A 21,702-nucleotide genomic window follows, 5' to 3' on the forward strand; every position below is an offset into this window, starting at 1 on the left:
TGAGTTCAAATCGCAGCTCTGCCCCTTGTCCTCTTGAGCAAGTTACTTCACCTCTCTGTACCTCAGTTTTCTCATCAATAAGATGGAAACATGTATTTACCTCTTCAGGTCATTAAGGGGATTGAGATCACATTTAAGCACATTTTAAGTCCTTAGTAAATATAAATGGCTATCATCACTATTAATGCTTAAAGTAATTCTTACTGCAGGGATATAAAACAAAATATTCTCTGGACATATTTTGCTGGCAGTCTCATTCATGCAGGGGTGACTTTGGTACTACCTTGACGAATAAATGGACCATGTGGAGTATAGTTCAGGCACTTTCTCTCAAAGAAACTTTAGATAAATCATGGTACTGCAGTGGATTTGAGATTATACTGCATGACAAGTACCTGGAGGGCAGTTCTGCCCTGTTGCTGAGCAAGGGCCAAGCCTCTGCTCCTGAGCTGGAGTTGAAACACACCCTTTCAGAAGAGCTGAGGAGTGGGATAAACACACGCACACAGAGAGAGAAACCCCTTTCTCTGCCTACACCGCCCCACAGAGGCACCCCAAAGAGGAGCCAGCTTTTTCCTTCAAAAAAAAAAAAAAAACATTTTAAAAAACGAGAAACAAAAATGTAGTTATAAATGCCGGTGGAGAATGGCCATTAGAAAATGGCAGAATAATTTGAGCCTGAAAAGTTTTAGAGCGCACATTACCAAGCCACTAGTGGCCATGAACAGTGATGGCAAAAACTCACCACTGGAGAACTTAACCTTGGCCATGTAGCTCACGTGGGCTCTCCCCTTCACTTGATATTTTTAATGCCCAAAGGTAGTAGCTTTGTTCTTAAAAAGAGGATTATTTGGGTTATAAATTAAGAGTAATTTGTTAAAGTCTCCAATTTTAAAACCTAGCTTTTTTTGAGTTTGGCTCAACTTACAAATCCCGTCATTTTGTTTTACACATCAAGTAAAATTTGATATGAAATAAAAAAGGTTTCACTTCCATGAAAACCTTTGAACAATATTAGCTTAGCCTCAGGAGAGCAGACCTGTTCCCCCATAATTGTCTGTCCTGTTTTTAGCTGCATTTATAAATTTAATCTATTTAGTTTTCCTTTTAAGTAATTTCCAGTGCCTAAAACCTGACAAACTTACATTCCTAACAAATCAACACTTTTCATACTTTAAAAAACTCTTGAAAATCTACTAAATTAAAATAACTATAGTGACTCTAAACATCCCAATACTCTTTATCAGTGTGGTAGTTTTACACCTTAATTAGTTAAATCTGAAATCAGTTAAATATATTAAGGTAGACTCAATAGACAAGTTTCTTTCTCAGTTTCTAATAATACAAATTTTCTTAAAAACTAACCAGTATATTTATTATTCCTAAACTAATATTTTTGTTTTGATAATATGGATTTTATTTACATGATCATCTTGCTGTTTCATTTTATATCTTCCCAGTATGGGGAAGACTCATTAAGGAAACAGTTTCTCCATCTCAAGTGAGTGTATGGGAAGAAAAAAATATATTTTTCCCTCTACACTCCTAGGTTCTTCAACTGAAGCCCTGTAAATTAGACTGACAGAAGACAGATTAACAAGGGAAAAGCATACAAATGTATTTAATGTAAGTTTTATGAGACACAGGAGCCTTCATTAGGAAATAAGACCCAGGGACTTCCCTGGTGGCGCAGTGGTTAAGAATCTGCCTGCCAATGCAGGGGACACGGGTTCGATCCCTGGTCCAGGAAGATCCCACATGCCACGGAGCAACTAAGCCCGTGAGCCACAACTACTGAGCCTGCGTGCCACAACTACTGAAGCCCACGGGCCTAGAGCCCGAGCTCTGAAACAAGAGAAGCCACTGCAATGAGAAGCCCGCACGCCGCAACGAAGAGTAGCCCCTGCTCGCCACAACTAGAGAAAGCCCGCGCACAGCAACGAAGACACAACACAGCCAGAAATAAATAAATAAAATAAATAAATTTAAAAAAAAAAAAAAAAAAAAAAAAAGGAAATAAGACCCAAAGAAGGAGTTAAGCCTGGAGAATTTTTATCCTAGGTTTGATGAAGTGTGGAAAGTTGTGGGGAAGTGTGATAGGACAGAAAGGTATGAGGCTAAGGGTAGTAAACCGGGGAAACTTAACCAGGCCTGTTCATTCATTTGCTCAGGTTCCTCTTGGCGTCTGTCCATCTATGGAGTTAAGGATGCTCCTTTCCTCTGGGTGTAGGGAGGGTACCTCTCTCACATGAGGGTCTTATGACCTGGTTCAGGGGAGATGGGGAAGGTCAGAGAGCCCTTCCTGCACCTGCCTTTTCTCAAATTCCTTCAGCTTAAAATATTCACTATGCCAAGGTGTGCCCTATTTGGGGGTAGCATGTCCTGAACCCCATCATAAGTTAAGGTTAAGCACTCTATGTTGACCATCTCAAATGGGCTGTTGGTTATTGATCAGATATTTAGACCATAACTCAGGATCTAGAAGCAGGATATTTCAAGGTTGTTGGCCTGGCTGCAGATGGACACCTGCTTGTAATAGCTGTTACCTGTTCAGGTCTCTCAGTCCCCTTCAGAAGGGGCTGGCTTTACAACCTCCGTGTCCTTAATGGATGTTAGAACCTTGCAGAATTACTTCATCTGATTTGAGTAAATGGAGGTCTGCAATCCTTCCTCTGGTTGCACCTAACTTTCTTCAATTAACCTCCTTTACTACCTGCTTGAATTCTATATTCTGTTTATACTTTTTCTATTCTGGAAGTTCCTGAACTCCTAATTATATTTTGATGACATCCAATTAGACTCTGAATACTTAATTGTATTCAAAATTAAAACCCCCCAAAAAAAAATCACCATGGAATGTTTACCTGAGCAACTTAATTTTGGGGTGCTAGCACCAGGGTAAACTGGTTTGAAGATATATAAATGAGTTAATTGTTTTATAGAGTTGTTAACCATAAACTATTTAAATGCCAGGAGGCAGTTACTCTCCCCACCTCACACCCCCAGCAAATGGCATTTTTGGATTATAGAGACTTAATTTGAAGACATGCTTTCTCCCAGTTCCTAACAATAAAACAATCAGGGATATAACAGTGATTTGTGAATCTATTTTTTCCAAAAATGATAGTGAGTCTTTAGTGTATAAGCTAAAAAAGAAAATGAAGCAAGTATAGCACACATGCCTGTTTTGATCCTCTAGAAATTATTTTTAGATCTATTAAGTATTCATTTCTACCAATCTTGATTTTTCAAGGGAATTATTAAGGATCTGTATGGAGTTTATGCCCCTTGGCCCATAACCTGCCCTCAGAGTCAAAAAAGTTAAGAAGGGAGGGAGGGAAGGAGGGAAGGAAGAATTTTATGTTATTCTTAACAGATTTCTCCACAAAGTGAAACAGACTATAAGAGTGGTCAATAGTAGAATAACTGTTACCAAACCCTCTGCTCCTTTTGTAGGCCCGAGAGTTGTCTATCCAAAAGGAAATTGGCATTTATTTTAGAAAGCTGGTGAGCTGATAGGTCTATAATTTTAAAGTAGTGAAGAGTTTGCTTTTTTAAATGAATATTCTATACTCTAGGTCCAAGCAAATGGAAGCGTACCACTGTTCAGTTTTTTGAAGGATACTAGGAACCACACAGAGGTTCCATCAGCTCAGGGAGTTTTAGAGTCAAGGATACACAAAGAAATGAGGGGGACAGGATACAGCCCCAGCAGGGACACAGCCAGACCTGGAAAATAGTCTTCAAAATACCCCAGGATCTGATGGTTTGCAGCAGTGAGGACAGTGGTTGTCTCCTTAGAAGTGGGCTTTCTTTGCTTTCTATGTGACTATTCCTTTGTTCCTCCGTTATCGTGATGTGGAAAGCTAGAGCAGAAAGCCTCTGGATATTATCCAAGGCTGAGCTTCTATGATCACATTCATCACATTGGCCTTCGGACCCGTCTTTAGTGCTGGATGTACAACTCCACATGGAATTTTTACTCTTGAGTATTTTCCTGGCAGTGAGAATTTTATGAAAGGGTTTAATGAGACGTGGTCTACAGATTTTCTTTGAAATGTTAACCTGGCCAGGATTTGAACTACCAAAAGTCCTTTTCAAATAGGGCATTAGAATGACAACAATTTGGCAACAGTATTCTTATTTCCTACCTATTAAAAGTGGTAGAGAACAGTGAACTCTATGCTGGAAATGAAGTGATACATTACTCTCTTTTTCCTAGTTCCAAGGAGGATTAAGAAAAGGATATATAAGATCAAGATCCATTCCATATGGGAACAGAGTCAAAGATGGACACTCGAATTAAATAAATAAATCAAGCTTAAAGTTTGGCCGTGTGGCTGACAGGGTCTTGGTGCTCCGGCCGGCTGTCAGGCCTGAGCCTCTGAGGTGGGAGAGCCGAGTTCAGACATGGAACCGCCACAGACCTCCCAGCCCCACGTAATATCAATCAGCGAGAGCTCTCCCAGAGATCTCTGTGTCAATGCTAAGACCCAGCTCCACTCAATGACCAGCAAGCTCCAGTGCTGGACACCCCATGCCAAACAACTAGCAAGACAGGAACACAACCCCACCCAATAGCAGAGAAGCTGCCTAAAATCATACTAAGTTCATAGATACCCCAAAACACACCACTGGATGTGGTCCTGCCCGTCAGAAAGACAAGCTCCAGCCTCATCCACCAGAACACAGGCACCAGTCCCCTCCGCCAGGAAGCCTACACAATCCACTGAACCAACCTTACCCAATGGGGGAAGACACCCAAAACAGTGGGAACTACGAACCTGCAGCCGGTGAAAAGGAGACCCCAAACACAGTAAGTTAAGCAAAACGAGAAGATAGAGAAATACGCAGCAGATGAAGGAGCAAGGTAAAAACCCACCAGACCAAACAAATGAAGAGGAAATAAGCAGTCTACCTGAAAAGCAATTCAGAGTAATGATAGTAAAGATGATCCAAAATCTTGGAAAGAGAATGGAAAATATACAAGAAACGTTTAACAAGGAGCTAGAAGAACTAAAGAGCAAGCAAACAATGATAAACAACACTATAAATGAAATTTAAAATTCTTTAGAAGGAATCAATAGCAGAATAACTGATGCAGAAGAACAGTTAAGTGACCTGGAAGATAAAATAGTGGAAATAACTACTGCAGAGCAGAATAAAGAAAAAAGAATGGAAAGAATTGAGGACAGTCTCAGAGACCTCTGGGACAACATTAAACAAACCAATATTCGAATTATAGGGGTCCCAGAAGAAGAAGAGAAAAAGAAAGGGATTGAGAAAATATTTGAAGAGATTATAGTTGAAAACTTCCCTGATATGGGAAAGGAAATAGTCAGTCATGTCCAGGAAGCACAGAGAGTCCCATACAGGATAAATCTGAGGAGAAACACACCAAGACACATATAATCAAACTATCAAAAATTAAATACAAAGAAAAAATACTAAAAGCAGCAAGGGAAAAGCAACAAATAACATACAAGGGAATCCCCACAAGGTTAAAAGCTGATCTTTCAGCAGAAACTCTGCAAGCCAGAAGGGAGTGGCAGGACATATTTAAAGTGATGAAAGGGAAAACCTACAACCAAGATTACTCTACCCAGCAAGGATCTCTTTCAGATCTGATGGAGAAATTAAAACCTTTACATACACGCAAAAGCTAAGAGAATTCAGCACCACCGAACCAGCTTGACACCAAATGCTAAAGGAACTTCTCTAGGCAGGAAACACAAGAGAAGGAAAAGACCTACAGTAACAAACCCAGAACAATTAAGAAAATGGTAATAGAAACATACATATCTATAATTACCTTAAATGTAAGTGGATTAAAAGCTCCAACCAGAAGACATAGACTGGCTGAATGGATACAAAAACAAGATGCGTATATATGCTGTCTACAAGAGACCCACCTCAGACCTAGGGGCACATACAGAATGAAAGTGAGGAGATGGAAAAAGATATTCCATGCAAATGGAAATCAAAAGAAAGCTGGAGTAGCAATTCTCATATCAGACAAAATAGACTTTAAAATAAAGACTATTACAAGAGACAAAGAAGGACACTACATAATGATCAAGGGATCAATCCAAGAAGAAGATATAACAATTGTAAATATTTACACACCCAACATAGGAGCACCTCAATACATAAGGCAAATGCTAACAGCCATAAAAGGGGAAATCGACAGTAACACAGTAAGAGTAGGGGACTTTAACACCCCACTTTCACCAATGGACAGATCAACCAAAATGAAAATAAATAAGGAAACACAAGCTTTAAATGATACATTAAACAAGATGGACTTAATTCATATTTATAGGACATTCCATCCAAAAACAGCAGAATACACTTTCTTCTCAAGTGCTCATGGAACATTCTCCAGGATAGATGATATCTTGGGTCACAAATCAAGCCCTGGTAAATTTAAGAAAATTGAAATCATATCAAGTATCTTTTCCCACCACAATGCTATAAGACTAGATATCAATTACAGGAAAAAAACTGTAAAAAATAGAAACACATGGAGGCTAAACAATACACTACTAAATAACCAAGAGATCACTGAAGAAATCAAAGAGTGTTTCAAAAAATACCTAGAGACAAATGACAATGAAAACACAATGGCCCAAAACCTATGGGATGCAGCAAAAGCAGTTCTAAGAGGGAAGTTTATAGCAATACAGTCCTACCTCAAGAAACAAGAAAAATCTCAATTAAACCTAACCTTACACCTAAAGCAAATAGAGAAAGAAGAACAAAAAACCCCCAAAGTTAGCAGAAGGAAAGAAATCATAAAGATCAGATCAGAAGTAAATGAAAAAGAAATGAAGAAAACGATAGCAGAGATCAATAAAACTAAAAGCTGGTTCTTTGAGAAGATAAACAAAATGATAAACTCATCAAGAAAAAAGGGGAAAAGACTCAAATCAACAGAATTAGAAATGAAAAAGGAGAAGTAACAGCTGACACTGCAGAAATACAAAGGATCATGAGAGATTACTACAAGCAACTCTATGCCAAAAAATGGACAACCTGGAAGAAATGGACAAATTCTTAGAAAAGCACGACCTTCCAAGACTGAACCAGGAAGAAATAGAAAATATAAACAGACCAATCACAAGCACTGAAATTGAAACTGTGATTAAAAATCTTCCAACAAACAAAAGCCCAGGACCAGATGGATTCACAGGTGAATTCTATCAAACATTTAGAGAAGAGCTAACACCTATCCTTCTAAAACTCTTCCAAAATATAACAGAGGGAGGAACACTCCCAAACTCATTCTACGAGGCCACTATCACCCTGATACCAAAACCAGACAACGATGTTACAAAAAAAGAAAACTACTACAGGACAGTATCACTGATGAATATAGATGCAGAAATCCTCAACAAAATACTAGCAAACTGAATCCAGCAGCACATTCAAAGGATCATACACCATGAGCAAGTGAGGTTTATCCCAGAAATGCAAGGATTCTTTAATATACTCAAATCGATCAATGTGATACACCATATTAACAAAGTGAAGGATAAAAACCATATGATAATCTCAATAAATGCAGAAAAAGCTTTCAACAAAATTCAACACCCATTTATGATTAAAAACCCTCCGAAAGTAGGCATAGAGGGAACTTATCTCAACATAATAAAGGCCATATATGACAAACCCACAGCCTACATCATTCTCAGTGGTGAAAAACTGAAACCATTTCCACTAAGATCAGGAACAAGACAAGGTTGCCCACTCTCACCACTATTATTCAACATAGTTTTGGAAGTTATAGCCACAGCAGTCAGAGATGAAAAAGAAATAAAAGGAATCCAAACCGGAAAAGAAGAAGTAAAACTGTCACCATTTGCAGATGACATGATACTATACATAGAGAATCCTAAAGATGCTACCAGAAAACTACTGGAGCAAATCAATGAATTTGGTAAAGTAGCAGGATACAAAATTAATTCACAGAAATCTCTGGCATTACTATACACTAATGATGAAAAATCTGAAAGAGAAATTAAGGAAACACTCCCATTTACCATTGCAACAAAAAGAATAAAATACCTAGGAATAAACCTACCTAAGGAGACAAAAGACCTGTACACAGAAAACTATAAGACCCTGAGGAAAGAAATTAAAGATGATACAAACAGATGGAGAGATATACCATGTTCTTGGATTGGAAGAATCAACATCATGAAAATGACTATACTACCCAAAGCAATCTACAGACTTAATGCAATCCCTATCAAACTACCAATGGCATTTTTCACAGAACTAGAACAAAAAATTTCACAATTTGTATGGAAACACAAAAGACCCTGAATAGCCAAAGCAATCTTGAGAAAGAAAAACGGAGCTGGAGGAATCAGACTCCCTGACTTCAGGCTATACTACAAAGGTACAGTAATCAAGACAGTATGCTACTGGCATGAAAACAGAAATATAGATCAATGGAACAGGATAGAAAGCCCAGAGATAAATCCACGCACATATGGTCACCTTATCTTTGATAAAGGAGGCAAGAATATACAATGGAGAAAAGACAGCCTCTTCAATAAGTGGTGCTGGGAAAACTGGACAGCTACATGCAAATGAATGAAATTAGAACACTCCCTAACACCATACACAAAAATAAACTCCAAATGGATTAAAGACCTAAATGTAAGGCCAGACACTATAAAACTCTTAGAGGAAAACATAGGCAGACACTCTATGACATAAATCACAGCAAGATCCTTTTTGACCCACCTCCTAGAGAAATGGAAATAAAAACAAAAGTAAACAAATGGGACCTAATGAAACTTAAAAGCTTTTGCACAGCAAAGGAAACCATAAACAAGATGAAAAAACAACCCTCAGAATGGGAGAAAATATTTGCAAACAAAGCTGCTGACAAAGGATTAATCTCCAAAATATACAAGCAGCTTATGCAGTTCAATATCAAAAACACAAACAAAGCAATCCAAAAATGGGCAGAAGACCTAAATAGACATTTCTCCAAAGAAGATACACAGATTGCCAATAAACACATGAAAGGATGCTCAACATCACTAATCATTAGAGAAATGCAAATCAAAACTACACTGAGGTATCACCTCACACTGGTCAGAATGGCCATCACCAAAAAAATCTACAAACAATAAATGCTGGAGAGGGTGTGGAGAAAAGGGAATCTTGCACTGTTGGTGGGAATGTAAATTGAAACAGCCACTATGGAGAACGGTGTGCAGGTTCCTTAAAAAACTAAAAATAGAACTACCATACGACCCAGCATTCCCACTACTGGGCGTATACCCTGAGAAAACCATAATTCAAAAAGAGTCATGAGCCACAATGTTCATTGCAGCACTATTTACAATAGCCAGGAAATGGAAGCAACCTAAGTGTCCATCGACAGATGAATGGATAAAGAAGATGTGGCACATATATACAATGGAATATTACTCTGCCATAAAAAGAAATTAAATTGAGTTATTTGTGGTGAGGTGGATGGACCTAGAGTCTGTCATACAGAGTAAAGTAAGTCAGAAAGAGAAAAACAAATACCGTACGCTAACACATATATATGGAATCTAAAAAATTTTAAATGGTTCTGAAGAACCTAGGGGCAGGACAGGAGTAAAGACGCAGATGTAGAGAATGGACTTGAGGACACAGGGAGGGGGGAAGGGTAAGCTGGGATGAAGTGAGAGAGTGGCATGGACATATATACACTACCAAATGTAAAATAGATAGCTAGTGGGAAGCAGCCGCATAGCATAGGGAGATCAGCTCAGTGCTTTGTGACCACCTAGAGGGGTGGGATAGGGAGGGTGGAAGGGAGACGCAAGAGGGAGGAGATACGGGGATATATGTATACTTGTAGCTGATTCACTTTGTTATACAGCAACAACTAACACAACAATGTAAAGCAATTATACGCCAATAAAGATGTTAAAAAAATTTTTTTTTAATGTGGTAGTGGTGGTGGTTTTAAAAGCGTTGCTACAAAGGCAGTTCACTTGGGAGTAGGACAAGATACTCATGCTGTCATTCATTATGGCCTGTTTATAAACTTTAAAACAGTATCCATATATTTAAGCACTACCATACCTTATTTGAATTATGGATGGAACTCTTTAAAAAAATTCCCATGTTACTTTGATTAATTGATTCAGACATTTATAACCAAAGAGGAGGAAAATAATCATCAGGTCCAATTAATCTCAAATATCCCCAATTATAAGAGGGAAACTACAGGGAAAATATTTTTATATTTCTGCACAGTCAGAGCTTTGTGAGCATTTTTACTGGAATGTGGCACCTGAGCTAAACGATAAGCCTGAGAAGTTAAATTATGACTAGATAGATAGATTTACCTGCAGAGAGATTTACCTCCCCAGAGGTATGTGATTACATTTTCCAGAAGTGGGGATGGGGGGAGGGGGCTGAGACCCAACTCTATGGAGACGTTCCCGGGGCTGTAAAGCTGGAGACACTAGTCTGACATATATTACTTACATATATTACTCTGACATATATTACTTTCCAAAGCATAAGAACCCAAGATCCTTCTCAAGTTGAATTGTTTACATTAAGGAGATAAGATGTCTCTCCCTCTCTCAGAGGAAAGAAGGGAGACAGCTGTCCCTCCTATATAATCATCCAGATTCATATTTTTTAGATTCCTCACCAATAATGTAGACCAAGTATAGGATGACAACTTGTTCCCATTGTGTCAGCCTGGAAAGAGGAAATTAGGGCATGGGAAACCAGTGCAATAACTTTTGTAAGTAAATAATAACCTGTTTCTGCTCCAGAAACCTCACATTTGTATTCAGGATAATATTAATAAATATAGTTATTAAAAACTTTAAGAGTGAGCTCAGACATGTATTATTAAAAAATATATATTCCAGGTCAATTCCTCCCTCTCCCCCAAATTCTAACTTGGTAAGTCCAGGTACCCAAGAATTTGTATTTGAACAGCTGCTTCAGATGATCCTTATCAGACTTATTTGGGGACCACTGCACTGGTCCAAGACCCAGGAATAAAAAGTGCTTCTTACAGAAGACCAATCTGCCGCTGCTAGCATACTTTCTTAAGTTCAGTTACTGTAAACCCACATCTCCCCATTTTTTGATAGTAAGTGGATTTAAGGATACAAATTTTTTTTTAGTTTAAACTTCAGGATAAAATTGAAGGTTGACACATCTCTGGTTGTTCTTTATTATCCTTGCAGACCCCTTTGGGTTTGTTTGTTTTAAAAAATAAATACACCATTAAAATCATCAGATCTCCTGGAATCTTTAGTGTGACAAACACTTTTACTGACCCAACCTGTGGTTTCAGTATGCTACCAAAACTTCGTGGACTTTTGCATTCTCTTCAGTTATCGTTCTCATAATCCCCTTACACATATATTGCTTTACAGTTTACAAGATGCTTTTACATTAATTGTCCCATTTGATTCTCACTAATCTTTGGAAATGAACAGGAATTGTTAGGAGTTGTATTACCTATATAAATTTGAAATATATACTATTTCAAAATAATGAGAAATGAGATGTGAGACGGTTGAAATTCAGTATACATCTGGGACAAAAGTTGTCCGTAAGCCATGCTGTTGAGGCACTTTTAATTGAAAGGGAATCTCTTTGTTGTCATGACATCAGCAGCTAACAAATAATAGGCATTATATCAGAGATCACTTGGACGTATTGAGGGTGACTTCTTCCAAGTGCATAGAAACTACTGCCCATTCCTGCCTCAGCTCCTGATAATTTTTTTTTAACCAAAAGGTAAATATAAATATACAGGTAACTGCATTAAGAAAAAAAAGTCTGGTTTCTTTCTTTCTTTTTTTTTAATTAATTAATTTATTTTTTGGCTGCGTTGGGTCTTCATTGCTGCGCACGGGCTTTCTCTAGTTGCGGCGAGCGGGGCTACTCTTCCTTGTGGTGCGCAGGCTTCTCATTGCAGTGGCTTCTCTTCTTGTGGAGCATGGGCTCTAGGCGCACAGGCTTCAGTAATTGTGGCACTCGGGCTCAGTAGTTGTGGCTTGCAGACTCCGTAGTTGTGGCTCACGGGCTTAGTTGCTCTGCGGTGCATGGGATCTTCCCGGACCAGGGCTCAAACCCGTGTCCCCGGCATTGGCAGGTAGATTCTTAACCACTGCACCACCAGGGAAGTCCCAAAAGTCTGTTTTCAAACTGTGTTTTTCAAATGCCTTTGAGTCCTTTAAATATTAAATAAGCATAGACCTTTATACCTTTACATTTTTCAAAGCACTTTCACACTTATCTAATTTAATTCTTAACAACCACATATGATATATATAAAATAACCACCTTTTATGGATGAGGAAATAGACTCTGAGAGAAGGCCCAAGGCCTTGTACACAGGAAGTGTGTACGATTTTAGGACCTCGGGTCTGATGTTCCTCCTGTGATAAGGCACTAAGATTATGATGAAAAACCAATAAGGTGTGTGTTCTGCTTAAAGTATCATGAGCCCAGAAATTTCCAAGTATTTAAATATATCATTTTCTAAAGTCTCAGGCTCTTGAGAACCTGTGCTCAGAGGAGGCCAGGGTAGAATGCTGGTTATGAGCTCATGTCACTAGTGTGAGGCACTGTTATGTGACCCAAATAAAGGGAATGCTGTGATGATTAACTTAATAGCAATTCCTAAAAGACCATGCCCCTCGCTGATACTAATTTATCCACATACATTTATTAGGCACATTTCATAAAATTCATCGTGGCAATAATGATAACAAAATATTGATCATTGTTATAGAATCCATTTAGATGCAAAAAAGATAACTATTGGACTTCCCTAGTGGTCTAGTGGCTAAGATTCTGCGCTTCCACTGCAGGTGGCGCAGGTTCGATCCCTGGTCAGGGAAGTTCCGCATGCTGCGTGGTGTGGCCCAAAAGAAAAGAAAAATTAAAATTAACCAAAAAAAGATAACTATTAAGATTAACGTTCTAGTCAAAAGGGCAAAATTTTTACTCTATCCGTTGTGTAGAATAATTTCTCAAACTATGACTTCAAACTATATTCAGAGTCCCTTCAGAATTCATTTCAATAAGCTTTACATCTGCCTTTTCTTTGTCTAACATACCCGTTCTTTTCATAACCCAGGATCTTCAGCGGCAGGCTGGAACACTGGAAACCGAAGCTGTCCTCCACTGCTCAGGCCTCCACGCCGTCAGCGGGCCTGCCTTTCTCGTGGTTTAACGAAAGCCGGAAAGGATCCTATTCCTTCAGGAACCTGCCTGCATCTGCAAGTCCCCTTCAGCCTTCTCCTGAAACTCTAATTTCAGATAAAAAGGGGTCTAAGGTAGAAAACACATGGATTAAAAAAGCAAACAAGAAAACCCCCAATCCTTCCTCCTCTTCGATCTTTGGAAAGCATTCTCAACTTGTGTGTATACTCTGGAACCGAGAAACCAATGTGATAACACTGCAGTAGACAATGCATGGTATTTCTTGTGTGGGGGAGGAAGAAAGCCTCATTTAACCATCACCTTCTTTAATACTGTTCCATTCTAGATTGTACGTTAATCTTTGATTTGCCTGTCTTTTCACATACTGCTACTTAATCTCAGTTTGACAGTCAAGCCATGCTGGGAAAGATGCATTTGAATCATGGAACAGTATGATAGATCTGTTTACCAAGTATTCCACTTTAAATTACATTACAAAACTATTTTTGCTGTGCTCTTCAAGATTTACTGGAAAACAAATAAATTTGGGACTGAATATGTGTTCAATATATCTAAATGAAACTCTTTCAAACAAACCAATGCTGACATAGCACCCTTACTTATTTCTTCTTTTAAGTCAAACTTCCATGTTGATAAACTGTTACAATTCTATCACCAAAGTTTTTTAACTTTAGCAGAATGAGGAATTATATGCTTATTTGTTTTTAAATGCACGATGGTTATTTCCAGCATGACGCTGCAAACCTTACCTAACATTTTATTGAAACACATACGGTGGCTAACTTTCACATGTTGTTTGGTCTCCTTTTATCAATGTTCACTTTTCTTTCTCAAACAGAAACCTGTGATTAATGTTAACTTGAATTTAATTCTTTTCTTGAGGTCAACAGCTCATAAGGTTTCGACAGAATTTGGGGTCATATCTCCAATGACAATGTCAAATGGTAATGTGCTGTGTTAAATGCTCACCTGCTTAAATGTTTTACTAGCCTAGCTCCTTGTGCTCTGATTTCGTCTCCTTTTCTGAAGTTTTAGCAAACTTGGCGTTTGTTTGGTACTGAATGCTCTAGCCTCTGGCATGGTATTTATTCTTGACAACCAGCTAAACCCAGTGCAAGGGAACCTAATGGAAAACTAACAGTCCGGTTCCTAAGGAAGGGGAATAGGAAACAAGATGGTGTTGGTCAGGTGCTTAGAGCTCCAGGAAAGCCAGTCCTTCTAGAATTATTAGCAAAAGAAGTTCTGGAAGCAGAAGGCCACTTCAGTCTTGAAACATTTTCAGTCTTGGATCTGAGAAATCTAAATGTTGTTTGAATAGATTCTACCATTATCTTGCACTGGATGTGAATTCATTTGACTTTAATATCCACTGAACATTTTAATGAAATTCTGGGGAAGTTTTATGTACACACCCTCAACCTCCCCAACCCCCAGGTGATTATTTGGAAATGTGTTTCTGTCCGTGCTGCAGCCTCTTTGGTACTCTGTTGGTGCTGTGCAAGAGTTGTATTTTAGCATGTGACTACTAGTGTAATGGCAGACTGTGACCTACCCCAGAACTCATCATCTTGAAGGTTACATCCAGGAGAGGATCTGCCATCTCTCACAGTATTTATCACGGCCAACAGCAAGCGATCCTTCCCAGGGGGTGCTCAAGCTACCTTTCTAATATGGATTGCCATCTGTTGCTAATAACTCAGGCTCACCACACCATCTTGTATTTTTACTTTGTTACTTATCACGATTAGGGTCAAAGAAGATAGGCTTATTAATATTACCCCTCTGAGCAGTTGCAGAGGATAATGAATGCTGTACCCTTGAAGAGAGGTTGAAGAATCATTTCTCTAAGACATCTATCCTTTCATGTGATGGAGAAAGCACCTAGAATTCCCTATCCAGCGCAGAAGGCACAGTGTTCTCAACCACTGCCGGGTGAAGGTCACCAAACCAAATATGAATCTCTTCTAAGATTACTTAAAAAGAACCTTTCCAGAACTTGCAAACATACCTACCTCTGGTTCACTCACTATGCTCATTTAACAGTGACCTTTATTTGTTTTTTCAGAATTTTACCTTCAATGATGACTTCAGTCCCAGCAGTACCAGTTCAGCAGACCTGAGCGGCCTGGGAGCAGAACCCAAAACACCTGGGCTCTCTCAGTCCTTGGTGCTGTCATCAGATGAGGTACATGCACGGCACTGACGACAGAGCTGCTTTTTCAGATCATACATTTTACTGATGAACTATCACCAGGGAAAATGTTTTTAGGCAGATTTTGCATATCAATCCTCATGATTTCGCTCCCTCCCTGTCTCAACATGGAAGCAAAGTACTATTTCTGAGCCCCTTTAAGCTGTCTAGGGACCTCCTCAGCCTTTCTTTGATATAAATGGGATGACTATCCACAGAGGGTTGGGGATGGGAGGCTGGGCACTGGAGAGCAGCAATAGGGAACAGCCCAGAAATCCCAAGGGAGGGAATTCCCTGGAGGCCCAGTGGTTAGGACTCCGTGCTTCCACTGCAGGGGGGCCCGGGTTTGATCCCTGGTTGGGGAACTAAGATCCTGCAAGCTGCGAGGTGCGGCAAAAAAAAAAAAAGAAATCTCGAGGGAGTTTACAGACGATCCATCCCCCTCCTCCCTCACCTTTTTCACCATCCCTGATGTTCCCTCTGAGTGGGGAGTGGCCCCTGATTGAGAATCACCGAAGTCGAGAGGGAGAGGTGCAGTTGTGGTAAGGAAGGAAAACAAGGAGAGAACCACTTACTTAGAAGCCAGGGTCAAGTGTGCATTGCAATGGATTCTCAGGAGATATAATGTGTACAGGAGGGCAGAAGATTACACTGGTGATTGACTTAGTGCTCCAACAGATAAGTAGAAGAAAGAAATACCAGTACTGGGAGCAGGGGTGGGGCTGGGGAGAAGCGCTGTAAGTAGAGATAATATTCACCCTAAATATTTGTTCTTAGTTATTTCTTTCTAACGTGATTTTTGCTTTGTAAAATGTTTTTCCCCCTTAAATTCTTCTGCCCATATTCTTTAGGCTTGGTGTGACTTTAATTGTATTAAAACTTTGTACTGTACATGTGTGTCTCCTGTTCCTGTAACACTTTTCTTTTTGGTTCCTTTGTTGCTCTCTCACTCAGAGCCTGGATATGATAGATGATGAGGTGAGCTCTCAGTGGGCTGTGTGTGGTGGCTGACATGGTATTGTCTGACATTTCTTTTCTTTCTTTGCAAATGATTTAAAATCAAACAAGACAAGAAACTTTCCTCTGTAGCGGAGGGTTTCCTCGTGTTAAATAGTTACACTGTCTGCGCTTGTCTATGTCTTAGTTGAAAAGACATTCAAGAGGATCTCCAGATTCCACCTCCAGAGTCCCTTGCTGTGTCTCCCATCACCATTACCCTGACGCAGCCCATTGTTTCACCTCCTTTGCCTTCATCTCAGCTTCCCCATCCCCTCCTCTGTGTTCCCTGCATGGTCACTGAGGTGACTCCTGTCTCTCCTCCCAGATTTATCATTGCCTTCATCTCCTCTCAGCTTAGTGGTTCTAGGAACCAAGCTGCCCTTTGCACTATTCGTAGCAATGTCCTGCCTTGGACAGAGCCTGGGATTTGGAATAAACCAGTAAATGCTGAGCTCCACCACTTACTAGCTGCGTGATACTGGACAGATCTGTAGACTTTCTGGGCCTCACCTGCCTTGTTTATTAAAAGTAATTATGGAAATTACCTGTCCTACCTTCCTCATGGGTTTGCTTGCTGCTCAAGTGAAATAATGGCTGTGAAATTTCCCCTAAGAATGCTTGAGGACTTAATGCTCTCCCCTTCTAAGTAAAAGAGATACCTCAGTATTTTTAAATGTATCTTTACATATCTCTGATGTCTTAGCAGAGGATCAGTGCAGAGTGATGCATTACATATAGAGATTAATGATGTATTCGTTTTCTGCATCTGATAATCTTTCCATAGTGTTTTAATGTAAAACCTTGCAACACTGGAGTGTATTTTTCAGTTTTAAACTTCCTACATTAAAATGCTTTGTTTGGGGGAATTTTTAAATTTCCAAATACCTAAACAAAATGTAGAGTTAATAACTTTGTGTGTGTTACACATACAACTAGAACCATTCGTTTACTTTATGGTTTAAAAACAAGTGTGGCTCTAATAGGCAAGAAATGGCTTTTGATAGCATCACATGCCATACTGAGCTACAGCTTCTCGGTCCTTTAACAACCCTGCGTAACATTCCTACCTCAGATTCTTGATGACGGACAGTCTCCCAAACACAGTCAGTGTCTGAATCGGGCCGTTCATGAATGGAGCGTGCAGCAGGTTTCTCACTGGCTAATGAGCCTAAATCTGGAGCAGTATGTCTCTGAATTCAGTGCCCAAAACATCACTGGAGAGCAACTCCTGCAGTTGGATGGAAATAAACTTAAGGTAAAGAATTATGTTTGTGTTAGGTTACCAAGTATAATTTGTATTACACATAGCACCTAAAACGTTTCCATTAGATGAGAGCATCCTGCATATCTGAGAGGTACTTCTCCCCCACAGTTAGCAGAAAGGACCTTAAATGATTTCTGAGTGGTAAAGGAAGTTTTGGAAAGTCGTCGGGTTCTGAATCAAACAGTAGTAGGCTGTTGAGCAGGAGAGCTAGAGGCTCACTCCATTGCTTCCGCCAAGCAACACATGGTCCGTGTATTAACTCTACTTACTTCCTGTGTAGTATGAGTTTTAATAATGGCCGATGTGGACTCTCCCATGACATTAGAGTTAAAACCCAGGTCCATGAATCTTCCCTTTTTTTAACTCATTGCTCTCCCCACCCTCACTCTTCCCTGCATACCACTCAAAAACCGGGACTGCGTTCTCCCCAGAACTTTCTTCCCCCACCAAGTGCAGGCCGTGCCCTCCCTCCCCTGCCCTGGTGCTCTCATTTTCACCTGTCCAGTCCATCTCCTTTAGAGCCTGAGGTGGCACCTACCCCTGTGGAAAAAGGGCAAAAGGAGCTCACAGCCAGCCTGCCACCCCCAACCTCAGCCCCCTGCTGGGCTGACGGGCAGATGAGTAGCTCTTGACAGTCTTGAAAAGGTTAGAGATCAATCAATAGCCTGTGAATATGAAGGCCCATTGACAAGGCTGTCCCTGTTGGGGAGATGGATGCATCCCGCTGTTGATTCTGAAGGTCATGAAACGTGTAAAGTACGCAACCAACTCCCCTTATTCTGAATCCCAAGCTCATCGAGCAGCCTCCTCGTTATGACCAGACTTCCTTTATAGGTCTGCCGCCTACAGGGAGAGCACGGCTAATCATGCCGACATGAGCATTCTGGTCCCAAAGACATTTTTGGTCTTCATTGTAAATGAATACATTGGCAGAAAGGAAGCCACTTCGATTCCTCCTGCCCTTCTTGGAACCCTCCGTGGCAGCAGGTGCCCACTCCTATCTTTTGAAAATATCAATGGGTTTAGCAATACTTCTGGCTGTAAATGTCTACAGCCCAAAGGTTGGAGAAGCAGAATTGTGCCCTTTTTCCATTCACTGACCCATTAATTACCAGTTCAGAAAGCATTTACTTGCTGAGGTTTAGGAGGTACTGTGCTAGGGACTTCAAAGTATAAAAGAACAAATAAAGCTCAGCCCCACAGTATGTAGATTTTTGGCAAATGTAATCAGCTCTTCCTCAGTTTCTACCTCTTTGATTATGTTTACATTAGTTCTTGAGTTTGAACATCTTGTGCTATCAGCCTCATCATAAGCAGAGAGGTCATTGGTTTTCAAATTCAGTTTGTTTATGTGTTTCCTTCTTAGGCTCTTGGCATGACATCATCCCAGGACCGAGCAGTGGTCAAAAAAAGACTCAAAGAAATGAAAGTGTCTCTAGAGAAGGCTCGGAAGGCCCAAGAGAAAATAGAAAAACAAAGAGAAAAGCTGAGGAGGAAGGAACAAGAGCAAATGCAGAGGAAGTCTAAAAAGACAGAGAAGATGGCAGCTGCCACAGAGGGTGCTGGTGAGCAGTGACACACACAGAGAAGTTTCCACCTCTTCCTGCCCTGCTCTCCTCCGGAGGATGAAGAAGAAACTGATGACAGGGGTAATGTGCTCTAGGTAGACTGGGGAACTGTGTGTTCAATAACTGCATTTTCTGCATTAATAGAGTACACTCACTCTTAACCTACTGAAATAATCCCAAGCCACCCTTGGTTTAGTAACAAACCAAGGATCTCATTTGTGAGAGGTGCAAAGTAGCAGTGTTTCTCTCTTCTTTGTGTTGGGTGGGTGGTGTCACTTGAAGGACCAGCGTGATCCTGCTCAACAAGAGCATGACACACCGTGGCATTGTCCACGGAACGCCATGCATTTTCAGTATGGGATCCTGAAACTGAGCAATGGCACGTATCTGCATGGCCAAGAACACCGCTCTGCCATGAGATCTGGGCTGCAGAATCTACTCTGGTGTGTGGGAAAGGTTCCCCCTCATTTCTTTGTCTGGACGCTGAGACAACCCCGCTGTGGAAATGTGGTTGCTCTTTGCCTACTGTGGCAAAAAGCGAGCAAACTGTGCTGCCTGCTGGGCATTGGGAAGAGAGAAAAGAATTACACTTATTTGTTAACCCCAGAAGGAAGCAAAAGCCTTAAGAATGTGGATGTAGGCATTACCTTGGGGTTCTGAGGGTAACATTTATCCTCCAGATTTAGCCAAACAAAGAAAAATTCAGACGTTAGTGAGGCCATGGGATATTGGGATCTGTTGTTTACTTTGCTACTGCTGCGTGTTCAGTATTTCAGCAGCACCGACACACACAACACAGTTCCTTTTCTCCCCAACAAATTGAACAGAAAATTGATTTTTAAGGAAACCAACATTTTCGGGTTTCCTCTCCTGGGGAACGTTCTGGCTGGTCTTCAGCCTGACTATGACACAATCAGGAACTCATCACATATTTTCTACTCAAGATTTCCCAAGTGGGCTCAGTTAGACTTTTAACAAATGTACTTTTAAGAAAAATAGAAATACCAGTTAGAGAAAAGTTAGATTTGAATAACATTCGACCAGAGAAGCAATCTTATTGAGCACACAGAATGTTCCCATAAAGGAGAGCTGTCAGTTATATTTTAGAGATGTTTTGAATGGTTTTTCTGAGCCGTTCTCTTTCATTCTTTGGAGATCTCCACTTTACAGTTAAAGTTTGTTTAAGACGGTACACATGATGCAGGCTGGCAGTGCAGGTGGTTATACTTATTTTAAAGCCAGTATTAAGGATTTCAGTGTTTCATCCAACTAATTCAAGTGCAGGAGAGTGGGGCAGAAGGAGGAGAAAATAAACTCATCTTGAGAAATTTAAAATGATGGATTTTTTGTTGTCATTGTTGTTGTTGTTTTGCTTTTTATGCTCATGCATCTGGTTCTCTTTGCTGCATTGGCTGCAAAAATGAGGTCATCCACTTTCCAGAGGACGAGTTTCAAAATAAGAGTTGAGGCCAGACCAATCCTTGGACAAGTATTTTACTGCCTTTCCTTTGGTTTTTTGGGGCAGGAGGGTGGTCTCCGTCCTTGTCTTCCACTGGAAATGTTCTATACGCAGAGCTTAGGGGAAGGCTTTTGAAGGTTAACATAAAGGGGCTTCTTCCCATATAGCTCCATCTCCTATTTTGAAGCATTGTGATTTTTTTTTTTTTTTGCTTGTCTGAATATCCAAAATCTGAAGTTGTCTAAACTAGAAATTTATAATCTTGTTCTTCCCTAAGGCTTGTTTCCTTTTCAGTGACAGAGTGTTGTCGGTTACGCTTCAGTTCCTTTGTCACTAGGTGTAGATCATTCATTTGATCCTCAGAAACATCGGCATAAGGTAACATTGTGTTTTACGATTATCAAAGTCACTACCTATTTTTTTCTATCGTCATTTCATATCGTCATTCATTTCATATCGTCTATCGTATGATAATGAAACTCCATACTGGAATCTCTATTAATATTTTGAGATAGGTGGTGCTTTGCGATTTATTAATATCATGGGAAACCAGGAACCACTATCAATGAACTACAAAATTCAGCAAATCTTTTCAATACTAAAAGACTAAATTAGTCAAAATCTGGTAATGCTAGTGCTTGCTATTGTAAATTTTTGCCATTTTTACTTATCTTTGGGGAAAAAAAGTGATCTGGATCACACTGGAAGTTTCACTGTATTCATTTTAAGAGTGGAAATAGAAGGATGATTTATGTTGTTATGTTTACACTTTGGTAATATTTGAAAACGGAAGTATATACTGGAAATGTGTATAAGTCTGTCTCTGCACATAATTTATGATCTATTATATTGCCTTTTTAGATGTCTTAGAAGTATTGTTCTTTATTTTAACTTTATTTATACACTTCCAATGTTTAGATCAACAACCGACAATATTATAAATCAAATTCTTATTCCTCAAATCATTTAGTTTGTAGTATGACAGTTTTGATTTTTTAAG

General features: G+C 39.8%; 2 protein-coding genes across 11 annotated transcripts in view; one reads left to right on the forward strand and one right to left on the reverse strand.

Annotated features, from left to right (window-relative positions):
• The window catches only part of PPP1R9A (protein phosphatase 1 regulatory subunit 9A), a 295,263-nt gene extending 273,944 nt beyond the window's left edge, over positions 1-21,319 (forward strand). For 5 of the 10 annotated variants that reach the window (XM_028162275.2, XM_028162277.2, XM_007195742.3 and 2 more), the window contains 5 exons: positions 13,136-13,334; positions 15,287-15,406; positions 16,367-16,390; positions 17,484-17,666; positions 19,042-21,319. In XM_028162275.2, the coding sequence (XP_028018076.2) occupies positions 13,136-13,334; positions 15,287-15,406; positions 16,367-16,390; positions 17,484-17,666; positions 19,042-19,251 (736 nt within the window). In that variant the 3' untranslated portion in view covers positions 19,252-21,319. The remainder of the gene's footprint in view (positions 1-13,135; positions 13,335-15,286; positions 15,407-16,366; positions 16,391-17,483; positions 17,667-19,041) is intronic. The other 5 variants (XM_007195740.3, XM_007195743.3, XM_007195745.3 and 2 more) reach the window with 3 other exon arrangements.
• Positions 12,702-21,702, reverse strand: part of LOC103004502 (serum paraoxonase/arylesterase 1) — a 41,976-nt gene continuing 32,975 nt past the window's right edge. Inside the window, 3 exon segments of the mRNA XM_007198407.3 lie at positions 12,702-12,906; positions 13,116-16,147; positions 17,479-17,639. The gene's annotated coding sequence lies outside the window, so the exon portion shown is untranslated.

Source organism: Balaenoptera acutorostrata, chromosome 7, assembly GCF_949987535.1.
Source record: "Balaenoptera acutorostrata chromosome 7, mBalAcu1.1, whole genome shotgun sequence".
Lineage (NCBI taxonomy): Eukaryota > Metazoa > Chordata > Mammalia > Artiodactyla > Balaenopteridae > Balaenoptera > Balaenoptera acutorostrata.